This window comes from Budorcas taxicolor, chromosome 9, assembly GCF_023091745.1.
Source record: "Budorcas taxicolor isolate Tak-1 chromosome 9, Takin1.1, whole genome shotgun sequence".
NCBI lineage: Eukaryota > Metazoa > Chordata > Mammalia > Artiodactyla > Bovidae > Budorcas > Budorcas taxicolor.
Window position 1 is genome coordinate 32,574,252 of NC_068918.1, and position 18,349 is coordinate 32,592,600.

General features: G+C 40.9%; 1 protein-coding gene across 1 annotated transcript in view; it reads right to left on the minus strand.

Annotated features, from left to right (window-relative positions):
- Positions 1-18,136, minus strand: part of LOC128053312 (coiled-coil domain-containing protein 162-like) — a 150,210-nt gene extending 132,074 nt beyond the window's left edge. The window contains exons 1-3 of the mRNA XM_052645813.1: positions 18,030-18,136; positions 14,766-14,867; positions 6,411-6,560 (exon numbers count right to left, since the gene is read on the minus strand). Of these exons, the coding sequence (XP_052501773.1) occupies positions 6,411-6,560; positions 14,766-14,792 (177 nt within the window). The 5' untranslated portion in view covers positions 14,793-14,867; positions 18,030-18,136. The remainder of the gene's footprint in view (positions 1-6,410; positions 6,561-14,765; positions 14,868-18,029) is intronic.
- Positions 18,137-18,349: the final 213 nt, after the last annotated feature.

The window sequence follows — 18,349 nt, forward strand, 5'->3', positions numbered from 1 at the left end:
GCTCAGATGCACCCTTTTTTTTAAGATCTTGGCTGAACTCCCTACCAGAGGGTGCTCCTCTCTACCCCACGGCCCTCTGCTTCTTGGTTTTCTGCATGGCACCCACACATTAGACATGCAGATTTACTTCTTTGTTCACTTGTTAATTGCATGTTTCATTCCCTAAGCCAGCACAATTCCTGGCACTAAAGCAGTAGCCATGCAATTATTACTGAACAAATGAATAGGCAACTGAAAAACTTATATGACACTAATATGGGTAGTGTGTGTGTGTGTGTGTGTGTGTGTGTGTGTGTTATGTTTCCTCCCATGTCCCACTTCTAGACTGTTACAGATATTCTAAGTCTCTTTGGGTCTATATACCATAAATCAGCTTAAAAATACAGCACTCACATTTCTCTTCCTTTGGTCAATTTCAAGAACAATTTTACAAGTCAGTAACTAGCCAGAAAAGACCTTTTCATTTGAAAAGACCCTGATGCTGGGAAAGACTGAGGGCAGGAGGAGAAGGGGATGACAGAGAATGAGATGGTGGGATGGCATCACCGACTCAATGGACATGAGTTTGGGTAAACTTCGGGAGTTGGTGATGGACAGGGAGGCATGGCATGCTGCGGTTCATGGGGTCACAAAGAGTTGGACACGACTGAGCAACTGAACTGAACTGAACTAGCCAGAAAGTGATATTCTTTCTCTTCTTTCCACCCTCCTTTCATCCTATTAGCCCCCAGGAATTTAGTTTCCTCTGCTCTCATAGCCAAGGAGGAAAATAGATTTGTGGTGATGGCCCTCAGATGTTAATACCAGAACTTCCTGGGTAATTTCATCAGCACCTTTGACTATCAGGATCCTAGGAACAGAGGTCCTGTTCAGAGATGCTTGAGCTGACTCTGCCTTCACCCCACTCCCTTTTTCCATACTCCTTGTTTCCTTCCCCTCAAGTCTGGTTCAAGAAGCAGAAGAGCCAGATGTTTTTAAAATGTCCCCTTGTTAGTAGGAGGTCTCTTTGAATGCTGACATATACCTCAGTGTGAAATGGCAATGGAATATGAACCATGTGGCAAATTTTTCAAATCTGGCAGGATATTAGCTGAGGAGGGGCTATCACTGGTAGCTGCACATCCTGTTGGGCAATTCAGGGGCCAGGGAGGGCCATGATATGGTAGGCTGCATCTCTTCCTGGTCTGTGTGGCCAACTCATTATTCATTAGATTCTCTAGAGCTTCTAGATTGAAAAGTTATAGAAGGTGTGTGTGTGGACATGGGCATGCTTCCGGCCTGTGTTTGCTTACAGACAACCTGCAACTCATTTGATGTATTTCGGGCTTCACTTTTCCCCCATGCCCACTCCCAGATAGTGGACCATGATAGTGCTTCTTTCCTCTAGCATTTTACTAAACTTCTGTATACCTGTGACTTTATGTGTAATTTTTAGTCACTCTATAATTATCTTTAGGGGTGAAAGTAGTAATTATGCAGAATGGGCTCACTATAAATTTATGCCCCCTTACTTCGACTGGGCTCTGTGAACTACACTATTTTCCTTCTATTTTTATCTCACTGGTGGTTCTGTGGCCTCCCCATAGTGATACGCCTCCTCATGTGTCACTCATACCTTCTACCTTACTAATGCAGATCTCTTCCTCCTCTCTCTGAGTGAGCCAGGGCCATTCACAAGCTCCTGTATCTTATCTTTCTGCACCTGAAAATTCTATGTACCTTTCTGCACCTGAAAATTCTTTCACTGCAAGGGAAGTGACGCCATTCTCCCTTTTTCAAAATTACTCATCCGCCTGGTTTCTTCATCTCATTCCCCCAGGGTCATCTGTTTCTCAAATTTACTCTTTCATGTCTTTATCTCTTCTCCACTCCTCCTTCCACTCAGACTATAAACACACTGGTATTGCTATCTTAAATAGCAAATGAAACAAAACTCTTTTTTAGAGCAACAAACAAATAATAGCTGATTACAGCTTCAAATATACAGCTTTGACATACTTCTTTTCCTATATGGAACGAGTCTGTTGTTCCATGTCCAGTTCTAAATGTTGCTTCCTGACCTGCATATAGGTTTCTCAAGAGGCAGGTCAGGTGGTCTGGTATTCCCAACTCTTTCAGAATTTTCCACAGTTTATTGTGATCCACACAGTCAAAGGCTTTGGCGTAGTCAAGAAAGCAGAAATAGATGTTTTTCTGGAACTCTCTTGCTTTTTCCATGATCCAGCGGACGTTGGCAATTTGATCTCTGGTTCCTCTGCCTTTTCTAAAACCAGCTTGAACATCAGGAAGTTCACGGTTCACGTATTGCTGAAGCCTGGCTTGGAGAATTTTGAGTATTACTTTACTAGCAAGTGAGATGTGTGCAATTGTGTGGTAGTTTGAGCATTCTTTGGCATTGCCTTTCTTTGGGATTGGAATGAAAATTGACCTTTTCCAGTCCTCTGGCCACTGCTGAGTTTTCCAAATTTGTTGGCATATTGAGTGCAGCACTTCCACAGCATCATCTTTCAGGATTTGAAACAGCTCAACTGGAATTCCATCACCTCCACTAGCTTTGTTTATAGTGATGCTTTCTAAGGCCCACTTGACTTCACATTCCAGGATGTCTGGCTCTAGGTGAGTGATCACACTATCGTGATTATCTGGGTCGTGAAGATCTTTTTTGTACAGTTCTTCTGTGTATTCTTGCCACCTCTTCTTAATATCTTCTGCTTCTGTTAGGTCCATACCATTTATGGCCTTTATCGAGCCCATCTTTGCATGAAATGTTACCTTGGTATCTCTCATTTTCTTGAAGAGATCTCTAGTCTTTCCCATTCTGGTGTTTTCCTCTATTTCTTTGCATGGATCGTTGAGGAAGGCTTTCTTATCTCTTCTTGGTATTCTTTGGAACTCTGCATTCAGATGCTTATACCTTTCCTTTCTCCTTTGCTTTTCACTTCTCTTCTTTTCACAGCTATTTGTAAGGCCTCCCCAGACAGCCATTTTGCTTTTTTGCATTTCTGTTCCATGGGGATGGTCTTGATCTCTGTCTCCTGTACAATGTCACGAACCTCCGTCCATAGTTCATCAGGCACTCTGTCTATCATCAGTTCAGTTCAGTTCAGTTCAGTCACTCAGTCGTGTCTGACTCTTTGCAATCCCATGAATCGCAGTACGCCAGGCCTCCCTGTCCATCACCAACTCCCGGAGTTCACTCAGATTCACGTCCATCGAGTCAGTGATGCCATCCAGCCATCTCATCTTCAGTTGTCCCCTTCTCCTCCTTCCCCCAATCCCTCCCAGCATCAGAGTCTTTTCCAATGAGTCAACACTTTGCATGAGGTGGCCAAAGTACTGGAATTTCAGCTTTAGCATCATTCCTTCCAAAGAAATCCCAGGGCCGATCTCCTTAAGAATGGACTGGTTGGATCTCCTTGCAGTCCAAGGGACTCTCAAGAGTCTTCTCCAACACCACAGTTCAAAAGCATCGATTCTTCGGCGCTCAGCCTTGCTTAAATCTATTTCTCACTTCCACTGTATAATCATAAGGGATTTGATTTAGGTCATATCTGAATGGTCTAGTGGTTTTCCCTACTTTCTTCATTTAAGTCTGAATTTGGCAATAAGGAGTTCATGATCTGAGTCACAGTCAGCTCCTGGTCTTGTTTTTGCTGACTGTATAGAGCTTCTCCATCTTTGGCTGCAAAGAATATAATCAATCTGATGTAGGTGTTGACCATCTGGTGATGTGTAGAGTCTTCTCTTGTGTTGTTGGAAGAGGGTGTTTGCTATGACCAGTGCGTTCTCTTGGCAAAACTCTATTAGCCTTTGCCCTGCTTCATTCCATACTCCAAGGCCAAATTTGCCTGTTACTCCAGGTGTTTCTTGACTTCCTACTTTTGCATTCCAGTCAGGGAACAACAGACTGGTTCCAAAAAGGAAAAGGAGTATGTCAAGGCTGTATATTGTCACCCTGCTTATTTAACTTATATGCAGAGTACATCATGAGAAATGCTGGGCTGGAAGAAGTACAAGCTGGAATCAAGATTGCCAGGAGAAATATCAATAACCTCAGATATGCAGATGACACCACCCTTATGGCAGAAAGTGAAGAGGACCTAAAAAGCTCTTGATGAAAGTGAGAGAGTAGAATGAAAAAGTTGGCTTAAAGATCAACATTCAGAAAACTAAGACCATGGCATCTGGTCCCATCACTTCATGGGAAATAGATGGGGAAACAGTGGAAACAGTGTCAGACTTTTTTTGTGGCGGGCGGGGGGGGGCTCCAAAATCACTGCAGATGGTGATTGCAGCCATGAAATTAAAAGACACTTACTCCTTGGAAGGAAAGTTATGACCAACCTAGACAGCATATTCAAAAGCAGAGATATTACTTTGCTGACAAAGGTCCGTCTATCAAGGCTATGGTTTTTCCAGTAGTCATGTATGGATATGAGAGTTGGACTGTGAAGAAAGCTGAGCACCAAAGAATTGATGCTTTTGAACTGTGGTGTTGGAGAAGACTCTTGAGAGTCTTCTGCAAGGAGATCCAACCAGTCCATTCTAAAGGAGATCAGTCCTGGGTGTTCTTTGGAAGGAATGATGCTAAAGCTGAAGCTCCAGCACTTTGGCCACCTCATGCGAAGTGTTGACTCATTGGAAAAGACTCTGATGCTGGGAGGGATTGGAGACAGGAGGAGAAGGGGATGACAGAGGATGAGATGGCTGGATGGCATAGCCAACTCGATGGACGTGAACTCCGGGAGTTGGTGATGGACAGGGAGGCCTGGTGTGATGCAATTCATGGGGTCGCAAAGATTCAGACACGACTGAGTGACTGAACTGAACTGAACAGCTTCAAAAAATCTTACAGCTCTCAGGCACTTTGCTCATGGTCCAATGGTTAAGAATCTGCCTTGCAATGCAGGGGACATGGGTTCGATCCCTGGTTCGTGAACTTAGATCTCACATAGCTCGGGGCAACTGAGCCCCAGTGCCATAGCTACAGAGCCTGTGCTCTCTGGAGCCTGAATGCTGCAACTAAGACCTGACACAGCCAAATAAATAAATTAATTAAAAAAACTTATAGTTCCATTGCAAAGATAAGTAGCCACTAGCTTTGTATAGAAACGTTCCTTCATTTGTAATCTCATGCCTATCCTATATAGTAGCTATCTATCTGACTTCCTCCAATCTTTCCCTCTTTCAATCCAACTGATATCCAGCTGCCACATTAATCCATATATATATATATATATATATATGATTAAGCACAAATTCCTTAGTCTGGATTTCTAGGCATTCACAAAGTACCTCTCCTCCCTGCTAAAAAAACTCTTCACTCTATTTCCACATGAATCTTCCACTCAACCCCACTGAGCTTGAACACTCCACAATCACCATCTCCTCTGCATTGTTGTTCAAGTTTCTCTTCTAGAATAGGCTGCCTACTTCCCTCTCCACCACCACTTTCCTAAGCGTCATGCTTCCTTCAGAAAGTGAAAGTGAAGTCACTCTGTTGTGTCTGACTCTTTGTCACCCCATGGACTGTAGCCTACCAGGTTCCTCCATCCATGGGATTTTCCAGGCAAGTGGGTTGCCATTTCCTTCTCCAGAAGATCTTCCCGACCCAGGGACTGAACCTGGATCTCCTGCATCGTAGGCAGACGCTTTACCGTCTGAGCCACCAGGGAAGTCCCTAGTGGCTCAAAGTAAATTCTAAGGTCTACAAACAGGTGGTGAGTTGAACAGAAAGGCATATTGGTTATTTCTTCCTGTTGTACCTAGTAGAGGTTGATGTTGCGATATATTTATGACCAAATCTCCCAGATCTGGTCATAGTTGCCCTGGGAAGCCACATGTATTGGATGAGACTAAGGCAGCAAGATTGCTTCCTTTAAGCCCACCTCAATTTCCTCCTCCTTCAAGAGATTTTCTCCAATAGAACCAACCCTGTGAAGACCACACTCCCTCTAAACACTCACAATATTTAAAGAAAGTGAAAGTGAAGTTGCTCAGTCATGTCCGACTCTTTGCGACCCCATGGACTGTAGGAAAAGATTTCTCCTACCAGGCTCCTCTGTCCATGGGATTTTCCAGGCAAGAATACAGGAGTGGGTTGCCATTTCCTTCTCCAGGGGATCTTCCTAACCCAGGGATCGAACCCTGGGTCTCCCGCATTGTGGGCAGATGCTTTACCATCTGAGCTATGTCCAACTCACTAGTATTCAGCACTAGAGTGCGCAACTCTGCATTGGTACTTATCCGCTGAGTATAAACCCTGGTAGCAAGAAAATATTGTATTACACCTCTTTATATTCCTCTTTTGAGGGAGAACCTCTAAAAACCCACCAAAGTAAAATTCTAAGGTCTACAAACAGGTGGTGAGTTGAACAGAAAGGCATATTGGTTATTTCTTCCTGTTGTACCTGGTAGAGGTTGATGTTGCTATAAATAGTCTCCCAGATTTGGTCATAGTTGCCTTGGGAAGCCACATATGTTGGATGAGATGAAGCCAGCAAGACCGTCTTTGCAGCATGATCCTGGAGAACTTGCATTACTCGCTCAGGATTGGAAATCTTGAGTAGAACACAGAGGAGAAGAGACAGTTGGGAGAAGGGTTATTCCGTTCTTGTCAGCAAGAATTTGGTCACATACACATCAATGATAAGAAGTCCCAGGTGGGACTTTATTCATTTAAAACATAAAAGTAAACTCAAACATCGTAGTTCCCTTAGGCATGTTCCTCCAAAGAACACTAAGTATTCAAATATACATAAGCAACTAATTAAAAAGTTCTGTGACAACCCCTGAAACACAGTAGCAAGTAGCACCCCGACACATGTTGTGGCACCAATGAAAAGATAAACTCATCACTTTTGGGTTTGTCTGCTCTTAGGAAGTTGCCAGGAGATGGAGGAGGAGGCAGCTGGGTAGTGTGAGAAAAGCACAGGCTCTGTAAGGACACAGCTCTGGGCTCATATTCCTGCTGAAATCCTGGCTTTTCATGTAGAGCAAGATAAGTACACTAATGAGGTCTCTCCCAGAATTGCTGCAATGCTTGGCATGTAGTAGATGCTGAATAAATGTTCCTCTAGATGTAAAAACTCACAGTCCCAGAGCTGAACTTCTACTTCAGTGATACACATATTACTATATTTCAATTATTTTAATATTACAAGGAACCTTCAAAGATTATTTAATCCTATCTCTACCAAAATTCCAACTTTTTTTTTTTTTTTTGGCTAAAGGAGAAAAATTCATCCCAAAATGCATATGGGATCTCATGTTCAGTCATGTCTGACTCTTTGTGACCCCGTGGACTGTAGCTTGCCAGGTTCCTCTGTCCATGGGATTGTCCTGGCAAGAATACTGGAGTGGATTGCCATTTCCTCCTCCAGGGGATCTTCCTAACACAGGGACTGAACCTGCATCTCCTGTGGCTCCTGCACTAGCAGGTGGATTCTTTACCACTGAGCCACCTGGGAAACCCCAAATAGCCAAAAAACATTTGAAAAAGAAAAACAAAGTTGGAAGACTCAAAATCCCTGATTTCAAAACATATTACAAAGCTACCTTAGTCAAAATGGCATGGTACTGGTGTACATTGGACATACAGACCAGTGGAATAAAATGGCAAGCTTAGAAATAAATTTCTGAGTGCATAATCAAATGATCTTAGTAAAGGTGCCAGCACCATGCAAAAGAGAAGGAACAAGGGACATATGTATAACTATGACTGATCCATGTTGATGTATGGCAGAAACCAACACAATACTGTAATTATCCTTCAACTAAAAAAAAATAAATTAAGAAAAAAAAGAAAAGGGACAGTCTCTTCAACAAATGGTGCTGGGGAAAAAAATGGATATTCACATACAATATAATGAAGTTGGATCCTTATACCATATATAAAAGTTAACTCAAAATGGATTAAAAATCTAACCATAAGACCTAAAACTGTAAAAGTCTTAACAGAAAATGGGGAAATTTTCATGATATTGAACTTGGCAATGATTTCTTGGATATGACACAAAATGAACAGACCAAAAAAAAAAAAAAATAGACAAATGTGACTCAATCAAACTTAAACAATTCTGTGTATCAAAGGACAAAATTAACAGAGTGAAAAGGCAACCTAAATAATGAGAGAATAATTTGCAAATAATGTATCTGATAAGGGGGTAATGTCCAGAATATATAAGGAAAATTCCTACAACTCAACCATAAAAAAATCAAATAACTCAATCAAAAATAGGCAAAGAACTTCAAGGAAAAAGAAAGAACTTCAAAGGAATTTCTCCAAATATGATATACAAATGGCTGAAAATCATATGAAAAAGTGCTCAAAATTACTAATCATTAGAGAAATTCAAAAAGGAAAAAAAATCACACTGAAACATCACTTCATATCTACTAAGATGACTAATATTAAAAAAAAAGAAAGAAAATAACAAATGTTAATGAGGATGTAGAGAAACTGAACCCTTTTGCACTATTGGTGAGGTTGTAAAATGCTGCAACTACTAAAAATGGCGCTTCCTCAAAAAGAGTTAAAAATGGAATTATATTATGGTCCAGAAATTTTACTTATGGGTATATATACAAAAGAACTGAAAGCAGGATTTCAAAGAGTTATTTTCATATCCATGTTAACAGTAGTCTTATTCACAATAGCCATGAGGTAAAAGCAACCAAAATGTTCAACAACAAATGAATAGACAAAATGTAGTGGATACATACAAAGAAATATTCAACCTCAAAAAAGGAAGGAAATTCTAACAAATTTTATGAATGAACCTTCAGGATATAATGGAGGGTAAAATAAGCAGTCACAAAAAGACAAATCCTGTATAATTCCATAATATGTGGTGCCTGGAGTAGTCAAACTCACAGAAACAGAAAGCAGAATGGTGGTTACTAGAATTTAGAGGAATGAGGAGTTATTATTTAATGGGTAAAGAGTTTCAGTCTGCCAGATGAAAAGAGTTCTGGAGATGGATGTTGGTGATGGCTGTACAACTTTATGAACTTACTTAATACCACTGAACTGTACACTGAAAAATGGTTAAAATGGCACATTTAAGGTTATGTATAATTTTACCACAATTTGAGGGGAGAGAAGGAAAAAATAATATAAAAGGATGCCATGTAACCCTCACTTCATTTTCGCCGATGTAATTTCTTGCAAAATTATAGTACAATATCACAACCTAGATACTGGCATTGAGACAGTCAATATACAGTACAGATTCATCATAAGGATCCTTCATATTACCCATCTATAATTATACTTCGTCTCCTTCCTCACCATTCTCTTATTAAACCCTAGAATCCATGAATCTGTTCTCCATTTCTATAATTCTGTCATTTTGAGAGTTTGCAGGGCTTCCCTATAGCTCAGTTAATAAAGATTAACTGCAATGCAGGAGACCCCAGTTCGATTCCTAACAGAAGCAGCAGATATTAAGAAAAGGTGGCAAGAATACACAGGAGGACTATACAAAAAAGATCTTGATGACCCAGATAACCGTGATGGTATGATCACTCACCTAGAGCCAGACATCCTGGAATGCTAAGTCAAGTGGGCCTTAGGAAGCATCACTACAAACAAAGCTAGTAGCGGTGATGGAATTCCAGTTGAGCTATTTCAAATCCTGAAAGATGATGCTGTAAAGTGCTGCACCCAATATGCCAGCAAATTTGGAAAACTCAGCAGTGGCCACAGGACTGGAAAACGTCAATTTCCATTCCAATCCCAAAGAAAGGCAATGTAAAGAATGTTCAAACTACGGCACAATTGCACTCATCTCACATGCTAGGAAAGTAACACTCAAACTTCTCCAAGCCAGGCTTCAACAGTACATGAACCGTGAACCTCCAGATGTTCAAGCTGGATTTAGAAAAAGTAGAGGACGCAGAGATCAAATTGCCAACATCCACTGGCTCATCAAAAAAACAAGAGAGTTCCAGAAAAATATCTACTTCTGCTTTACTGACTATGCCAAAGCTTTGACTGTGTGGATCACAGCAAACTGTGGAAAATGCTTAAAGAGATGGGAATACTAGACCACCTGACCTGTCTCCTGAGAAATCTGTATTCAGGTCAAGAAGCAACAGTTGGAACTGGACATGGAACAACAGACTGGTTCCAAATTGGGAAAGGAGTATGTCAAGACTGCATATTGTCACCCTGCTTTTTTAACTTATATGCAGAGTACATCATAAAAAATGCTGGAAAGCTGGAAAGCACAAGCTGGAATCAAGATTGCCAGGAGAAATATCAATAACCTCAGATATGCAGATGACACCACACTTATGGCAGAAGGTGAAGAGGAACTAAAGAGCCTCTTGATGAAAGTGAAAGAGGAAAGTGAAAAAATTGGCTTAAAACTCAACATTCAGAAAACTAAGATCATGGCATATGGTCCAGTACTTCATGGCAAATAGATGGGGATACAATGGAAACAGTGACATACTTCATTTTCTTGGGCTCCAAAATCACTGAAGATGGTGACTGCAGCCATGAAATTCAAAGATGCTTGTCCCTTAGAAGAAAGGCTATGACCAACCTACACAGCATATTAAAAAGTAGAGACATTATTTTGCTGACAAATGTCCGTCTAGTCAAAGCTATAGTCTTTCCAGTAGTCATGTATGAATGTTAGAGTTCGATGATAAAGAAAGCTGAGTGTCGAGAATTGACGCTTTTGAATTGTAGTGTTGGAGAAGATTCTTGAGAGTCCCTTGGACTTCAAGGAAATCAGACCAGTCCATCCTAAAGGAAATCAGTCCTGAATATTCACTGAAGAACTGATGCTGAAGCTGAAGCTCCAATACTTTGGGCACTTGATGCAAAAAAAAAACTGACTCATTGGGAAAAACCTGATGCTGGGAAAGATTGAAGGTAGGAGGAGAAGGGGACTGCAGAGGATGAGATTGGTTGGATAGCATCACTGACTCTAAGGACATGAGTTTGAGCAAGCTCCGGGAGTTGGTAATGGACAGGGAAACCTGGTGTGCTGCAGTCCGTGGGATTGCAAAGAGTTGGAAATGACTGAGCAACTGAACTGAACTGAACTGAAGAGTGTTGTATAAATGGAATCATGCAGTCTTTATGGGTTGAGTTTTTTATTCACACAGTTCTCTGATGATTCATCCAGGTTTTTGGGTAAATCAACAGTTTTGTTCCTTTTTCTAGCTGATTGATGTTTCATGATATGAATGTACTTCAGTTTATTTACTCACAGTTTCAGAAAAACATCTATTTCTGCTTTATTGACTATGCCAAAGCCTTTGACTGTGCAGATCACAATAAACTGTGGAAAATTCTGAAAGAGATGGGAATACCAGACCACCTGACAGACCTCTTGAGAAACCTATATGCAGGTCAGGAAGCAACAGTTAGAACTGGACATGGAACAACAGACTGGTTCCAAATAGAAAAAGGAGTAAGCCAAGACTGTATATTGTCACCTTGCTTGTTTAACTTATATGCAGAGTACATTATGAGAAATGCTGGGTTAGATGAAGCTCAAGCTGGAATCAAGAACGCTGGGAGAAATATCAATAACCTCAGATATGTAGATGACACCACCCTTATGGCAGAAAAGTGAAGAGGAACTAAAAAGCCTCTTGGTGAAAGTGAAAGAAGAGAGTGAAAAAGTTGGCTTAAAGCTCAACATTCAGAAAACGAAGATCATGGCATCTGGTCCCATCACTTCATGAGAAATAGATGGGGAAATAGTGGATACAGTGTCAGACTTTATTTTTTTGGGCTCCAAAATCACTGCAGATGGTGATTGCAGCCATGAAATTAAAAGATGCTTAGTCCTTGGAAGGAAAGTTATGACCACAGCATATTCAAAAGCAGAGACATTACTTTGCCAACAAAGGTCCATCTAGTCAAGGCTATGGTTTTTCCAGTGGTCATGTATGGATGTGAGAGTTGGACTGTGAAGAAAGCTGAGAGCTGAAGAATTGATGCTATTGAACTGTGATGTTGGAGAAGACTTTTAAGAGTCCCTTGGACTGCAAGGAGATCCAACCAGTCCATTCTAAAGGAGATCATTCCTGGGTGTTCTTTGGAAGGAATGATGCTAAAGCTGAAACTCCAGTACTTTGGCCACATCATGCAAAGAGTTGACTCACTGGAAAAGACTCTGATGCTGGGAGGGATTGGGGGCAGGAGGAGAAGGGGATGACAGAGCATAAGATGGCTGGATGGCATCACCAACTCGATGGACGTGAGTTTGAGTGAACTCCGGGAGCTCGTGATGGACAGGGAGGCCTGGTGTGCTGCAATTCATGGGGTCGCAAAGAGTCGGACACAACTGAGCGACTGAACTGAACTGAACTGAAAGGACATCCAGGTTGTTTGTAGTTTTTGGTTATTGTGAATAAAGCCAATATAAATGTTCATGAAAAACAAGAAGGAAGGAAATCTGGTCACATGCTACAACATGGATGAACCTGAGGACATTCTAGTAAGTGAAACAAAGCCAGCACAAAAGGACAAATATTGTATATCCTATTTATATGAAGTATCTAAGAATAGTCTAATTCAGAAACAGAAAGTAGAATGGTGGTTGCTTAGGGCTGTGAGGAAGAGGAAATAGGGAGTTTTTCAGTAGGCAGAGTTTCGTTTTTGCAAGATGAGAAAGTTTTGGAGGTCTACTTCACAACACTGTGAATATACTGAACACTGATGAATCATACACTTAAAAATGGGTAAGATGATACATTTTATGCTTGTGTATATATATTGTTTACCATAATAAAAGTAAGATGGTTCAATGTTTAGTCCACTAGTCTGGTTTCACAAACAAGGAAACAAAAACCTAAAGAGGTTATGTGACTAGAGCAATATCACACAGAGACTTAGTGTTAAAGCCAACTCTTTTGACAACTGTCACTAATGAAAGCTAACAGGATAAATTCAACGCAATCCCTATTAAGCTACCAGCCATATTTTTCACAGAACTAGAACAAATAATTTCAAGATTTGTATGGAAATACAAAAAGCCTCGAATAGCCAAAGCAGTCTTGAGAAAGAAGAATGGAACTGGAGGAATCAACTTGCCTGACTTCAGGCTCTACTACAAAGCCATAGTCATCAAGACAGTATGGTACTGGCACAAAGACAGAAATATAGATCAATGGAACAAAATAGAAAGCCCAGAGATAAATCCACACACATATGGACACCTTATCTTTGACAAAGGAGGCAAGAATATACAATGGAGTAAAGACAATCTCTTTAACAAGTGGTGCTGGGAAAACTGGTCAACCACTTGTAAAAGAATGAAACTAGGTCACTTTCTAACACCATACACAAAAATAAACTCAAAATGGATTAAAGATCTAAATGTAAGACCAGAAACTATAAAACTCCTAGAGGAGAATATAGGCAAAACACTCTCCGACATAAATCACAGCAGGATCCTCTATGATCCACCTCCCAGAATACTGGAAATAAAAGCAAAAATAAACAAATGGGATCTAATTAAAATTAAAAGCTTCTGCACAACAAAGGAAAATATAAGCAATGTGAAAAGACAGCCTTCTGAATGGGAGAAAATAATAGCAAATGAAGCAACTGACAAACAACTAATCTCAAAAATATACAAGCAACTGATGCAGCTCAATTCCAGAAAAATAAACGACCCAATCAAAAAATGGGCCAAAGAACTAAATAGACATTTCTCCAAAGAAGACATACGGATGGCTAACAAACACATGAAAAGATGCTCAACATCACTCATTATTAGAGAAATGCAAATCAAAACCACAATGAGGTACCACTTCACACCAGTCAGAATGGCTGCGATCCAAAAATCTGCAAGCAATAAATGCTGGAGAGGGTGTGGAGAAAAGGGAACCCTCCTACACTGTTGGTGGGAATGCAAACTAGTACAGCCACTTTGGAGAACAGTGTGGAGATTCCTTAAAAAATTGCAAATAGAACTATCTTATGACCCAGCAATCCCACTGCTGGGCATACACACCGAGGAAACCAGAACTGAAAGAGACACATGTACCCCAATGTTCATCGCAGCACTGTTTATAATAGCCAGGACATGGAAACAACCTAGATATCCATCAGCAGAGGAATGGATAAGAAAGCTGTGGTACATATACACAATGGAGTATTACTCAGCTGTTAAAAAGAATACATTTGAATCAGTTCTGATGAGATGGATGAAACTGGAGCCGATTATACAGAGTGAAGTAAGCCAGAAAGAAAAACACCAATACAGTATACTAAGACATATATATGGAATTTAGAAAGATGGCAATGACGACCCTGTATGCAAGACAGCAAAAAAGACACAGATGTGTATAACGGACTTTTGGACTCAGAGGGAGAGGGAGAGGGTGGGATGATGTGGGAGAATGGCATTGTAATATGTATACTATCATGTAAGAATCGAATCGCCAGTCTATGTCCGACGCAGGATACAGCATGCTTGGGGCTGGTGCACGGTGATGACCCAGAGAGATGTTATGGGGAGGGAGGTGGGAGGGGGGTTCATGTTTGGGAACGCATGTACACCCGTGGTGGATTCATGTCAATGTATGGCAAAACCAATACAGTATTGTAAAGTAAAATAAAGTAAAAAAAACAAAGAAAGCTAACAGGATATAAAATCTGGCAATTAGATTAGACAATTCCAAATAAAGCCTTCATAGTGAATCCATGGCTAACATTTTTTAAAAGTGGAAAGAATTCAATTTTCTGAGAACAGAATTTTATCTACAAGGAAACATGGTTACTTTTTTACCTTCAAAAACTTTGCTTGGAGTTGCATTAATACATCGATTCTTCTCCGTTCTTTTAGTTTGGTCAAAAGCTTCTTTTGCCAAGGATCACATTTTGGCTTAATCTAGTGGACAAACACACACAAACTTAAATATAACAGAATGATTCTCAATAAAAGTTGCAAATAAAGAGAACCAAGGACTTTCTGAAATGGGATCTGGCCTCAGTGGTAGTTTTCTGGCACATGTGAAGTCTTGGCAAGGGTCTGTGTGGATTCTCAGATCTGTGGAGGGAGGGGGCAACAGCAATTCCTGCTGGTACCTAGCCTGAGATGCAGTAGCTCCATCTATAGAATGACACGGCATCATTTGCTGGCAGAAGGGACCCTAAATCCATCAATGTTGGGCACTGCACTAACTTTATGGGGCAAGAGAAGTTTGCCCACAAAATCTCCTTGTGGCTCCACATGTAAAACTTCACCTTTCATATTAACAAGTTGTATTTCAAAAATTAGTTCTATGGCTGTAAACACTTCAATGTACTCATAACTTTCAAATTTAGGTCTAGCTCTAAGCTCCAGCCTGTTATATCCAACTATCTCCTTGATATTTATACTTGAATGGCAAGTATAATAATCTAAAACAGAAAGTCTGGCTTTCCCTACACCAACCACCTATTTGCCCAAGCCCCAGATTTAGGAATAATCTGTGATTTCTCTGCTTTCCTTCCATCCATCTTTATCACATAAGATGCCTGGGTCCAGCCCCGGTGGATCCAGGGAATTCGAAGCGGGAACGGCGTTGGAGAGGAAAACTTATTTATTTATTAATATAGACATATAAGATTAGATTACGGAGAAATAGTGTAGTAGGAAAATTAAGTGGAGAAAGAAGGCTGAATAACTTGGTTTACGTGGGAAGCCAATAAAATTCCAGACAAGGAGCTTGCACCATCTACGTTAGGCCACTGGCGTCCTCTTGAATATCGGGGGGTGCCTCGCCTTGGGCTCCCCCTCACGTGGATCTTAAAAGCCGGGGCAAGTAAGTAGACATGATGAGCCTCCACGCCCCAGATGGGAATTCAGCCAGAAATTAGAGAGGAGACACGGGGGAAACCAGTCCAGTGACTGGCCCCGTCCTCTATTGTTCAGAAGGCCTTTAATACTTTTGATTATACATAGAGATCAATGGGTAACACAAAGTTATGCAGCGTTTAGCAGTCCAGACTCTTATCAAAACTAGGCTTTTCTCTCTGCATATCTAATTGTATACATAAGTCTTAGGTGATTTACATCATCTTCCGGCCAAAAAGGGCCAATTAACATTTTACAGCCTTTTTTCTGATAAGGGTTTGTTAACTAGAAGACTTATTTGTGTTGATCTTCCCAAAGTCTGGTGCCACTCTCAGAAAGCACTAAATAAAGTTACATTCTTACATAGCAAGGACACAAGAGGAGTGCAGTGATATATAACAAAGAGAAAAGTAATTAACTCAAAAGTCTAGTGTTGCTAATATCAAAACTATTATATATCTTTTTCTACATCCCGATTACATTGATTAACATCCTCCCAGGTGCCTAAAAGATAAAGAATATGGAGGCCTGGCAACAATCATTGAGTCAACAGTGAAAACCCGTCACCAATATGATCTTTAACTCTCTAGAAAAGGCTCTGTATCTTTAAGATGCTTTTAAGCTTTGTGCCTCTCACGGTTGGGGGGCTGTAAGCAATTCACAAGCTGTAAGAGGTCCGGGGGAACCTGTTAGGTAAGCTAGAGAGCTATCAGAGGGGTTTAACTGAAACATCCCTTTCAAATGTAGAAGGCGAAAGCCCTGATTTGACTTTTTCCAGAGAATATTAGAAGAGTGAAAAAGCAGGCAGATTCTTATTTTTGGGGGAGTGGATGCTCAGGAAATTCCAGGGGGAATCCCTGAAGTCTGATCACGTCCTTGGGTTTTGTCAGGCTTCCTTCCTCATGACCTTGTCATGGGCGGGATTCCTCAAGCTGGCTCCCGGCAATAAGATGTTTCCTTCAAGACACAGTTGATCCTCATTATTCATGGATTTTGTATTTTTGGATTTGCCTACTCACTGAAACTTATTTGTCATCCCCAAATCAATACAGAGATTTCCTGGACATTCATGGACATGTACAGGATGGTTGAAAAGTTCAAGTCACTCAACCCCACATTCCCAGCTGAGGACAAACAAGGGTGACATTCACCTATTTACTACTTATTTGAGTGTGTACTATAAACAAATGTTCTTTTTATGGCCTAATTAGTGCCAGGTTTTTATACTTTTTGTGCTTTTCATTAGTAATTTCACTATTTAAAATTGCCTCCAACAGGGGGCTGAAGAGCTGTCTAGTGTTCCTAAGTATAGGAAGGCTGTGATGTGTCTTGTAGAAGGACAAGTGTTCAAAAAGCTTCGTTCAGGTATGAGTTATAGTGCTGTTGGCCATGAGTTTGATGTTAATGAATTAACAACATATATTGGATAAAGTCTGTTCAAATAGAAACACATATAAAACTAGTTATGTATTGATCAACTGATGAACTTAACACAGGGAGGCCTGATGTGCTGCGATTCATGGGGTCACAAAGAGTTGGGCACGACTGAGCAACTGAACTGAACTGAACTGAACTGACTGAACCTTTTACTTCCCCTATGAGCAGTGGTTTAGGATTTGTTAATTCAATGTTTGTGGCAACTTTACAGAACATAACTACCCCCAAACAATGAGAATCAACTGTATTTACTACTATCTCAAATCAACTCATTTAATCTACTCACTTTTGAATAATTGTGAATTGTGTATCTCCAGCACCAAGGGCCATGTAAGACACACAGAATGCAGTCAGTAAACAGTTCTTGACTAAAAAACTGGATTTATACAACTCAAGTATAACTTTGAATGTTCTTTATTCTTGCCCAGTAGCCCAGGTCACTAACAACAGAAAGGAGTTCTGACTCAACAGAGATGGGCAAAGAAATATGTGAGAACTTCCAGAAAAGACAGATCAGCCTGGCTAACTTCAACAGACTCAAGGCAGGAAGGAGCTGGGGGATGGTGGTACACGAGGCCAGGTTTTCTAAGCCGCCTCTCCGAAGTCAGGCAGGCACCTACCCTTGCTCCGAGGGCACAGTTTGCTGAGCGCACTGAGGAGAGGGGATAATAGGCATCTGACAGACCGGATGCTGCCAGGTTGTCTGGCCTCCTTGGAGGACACTCTGTGACATGGCTGACATCATTCCCAAGTGACCGTCACCACAGGGCTCCTTACCTTTATAAAGGAAGTCCAGTTGGCTCTCTTTTTCAAGGCCCTACCAGGTCCTGCCAAATCCAAATTTTCCACTTTAGCTATCCCAGCATTATAGTCTGGAAACGTTTGCATTCTCTGTTGCTCCAAGAAGATGCTTTGAAATTTTTGGGAAACCTAAACAGGATGGAGAAAAGAGAAGCCCAGGGGGGAGAAATAGTCTCAGGCTGCAGGCAATTTCAAGAACAGGTACTAACTGCCTCTGAAAGAGTCTTGGAGTCAAACTATTTTATACAACATGATTCTGGGACAGTAATAGGACGTAAATGTAAATACCTGAGGGG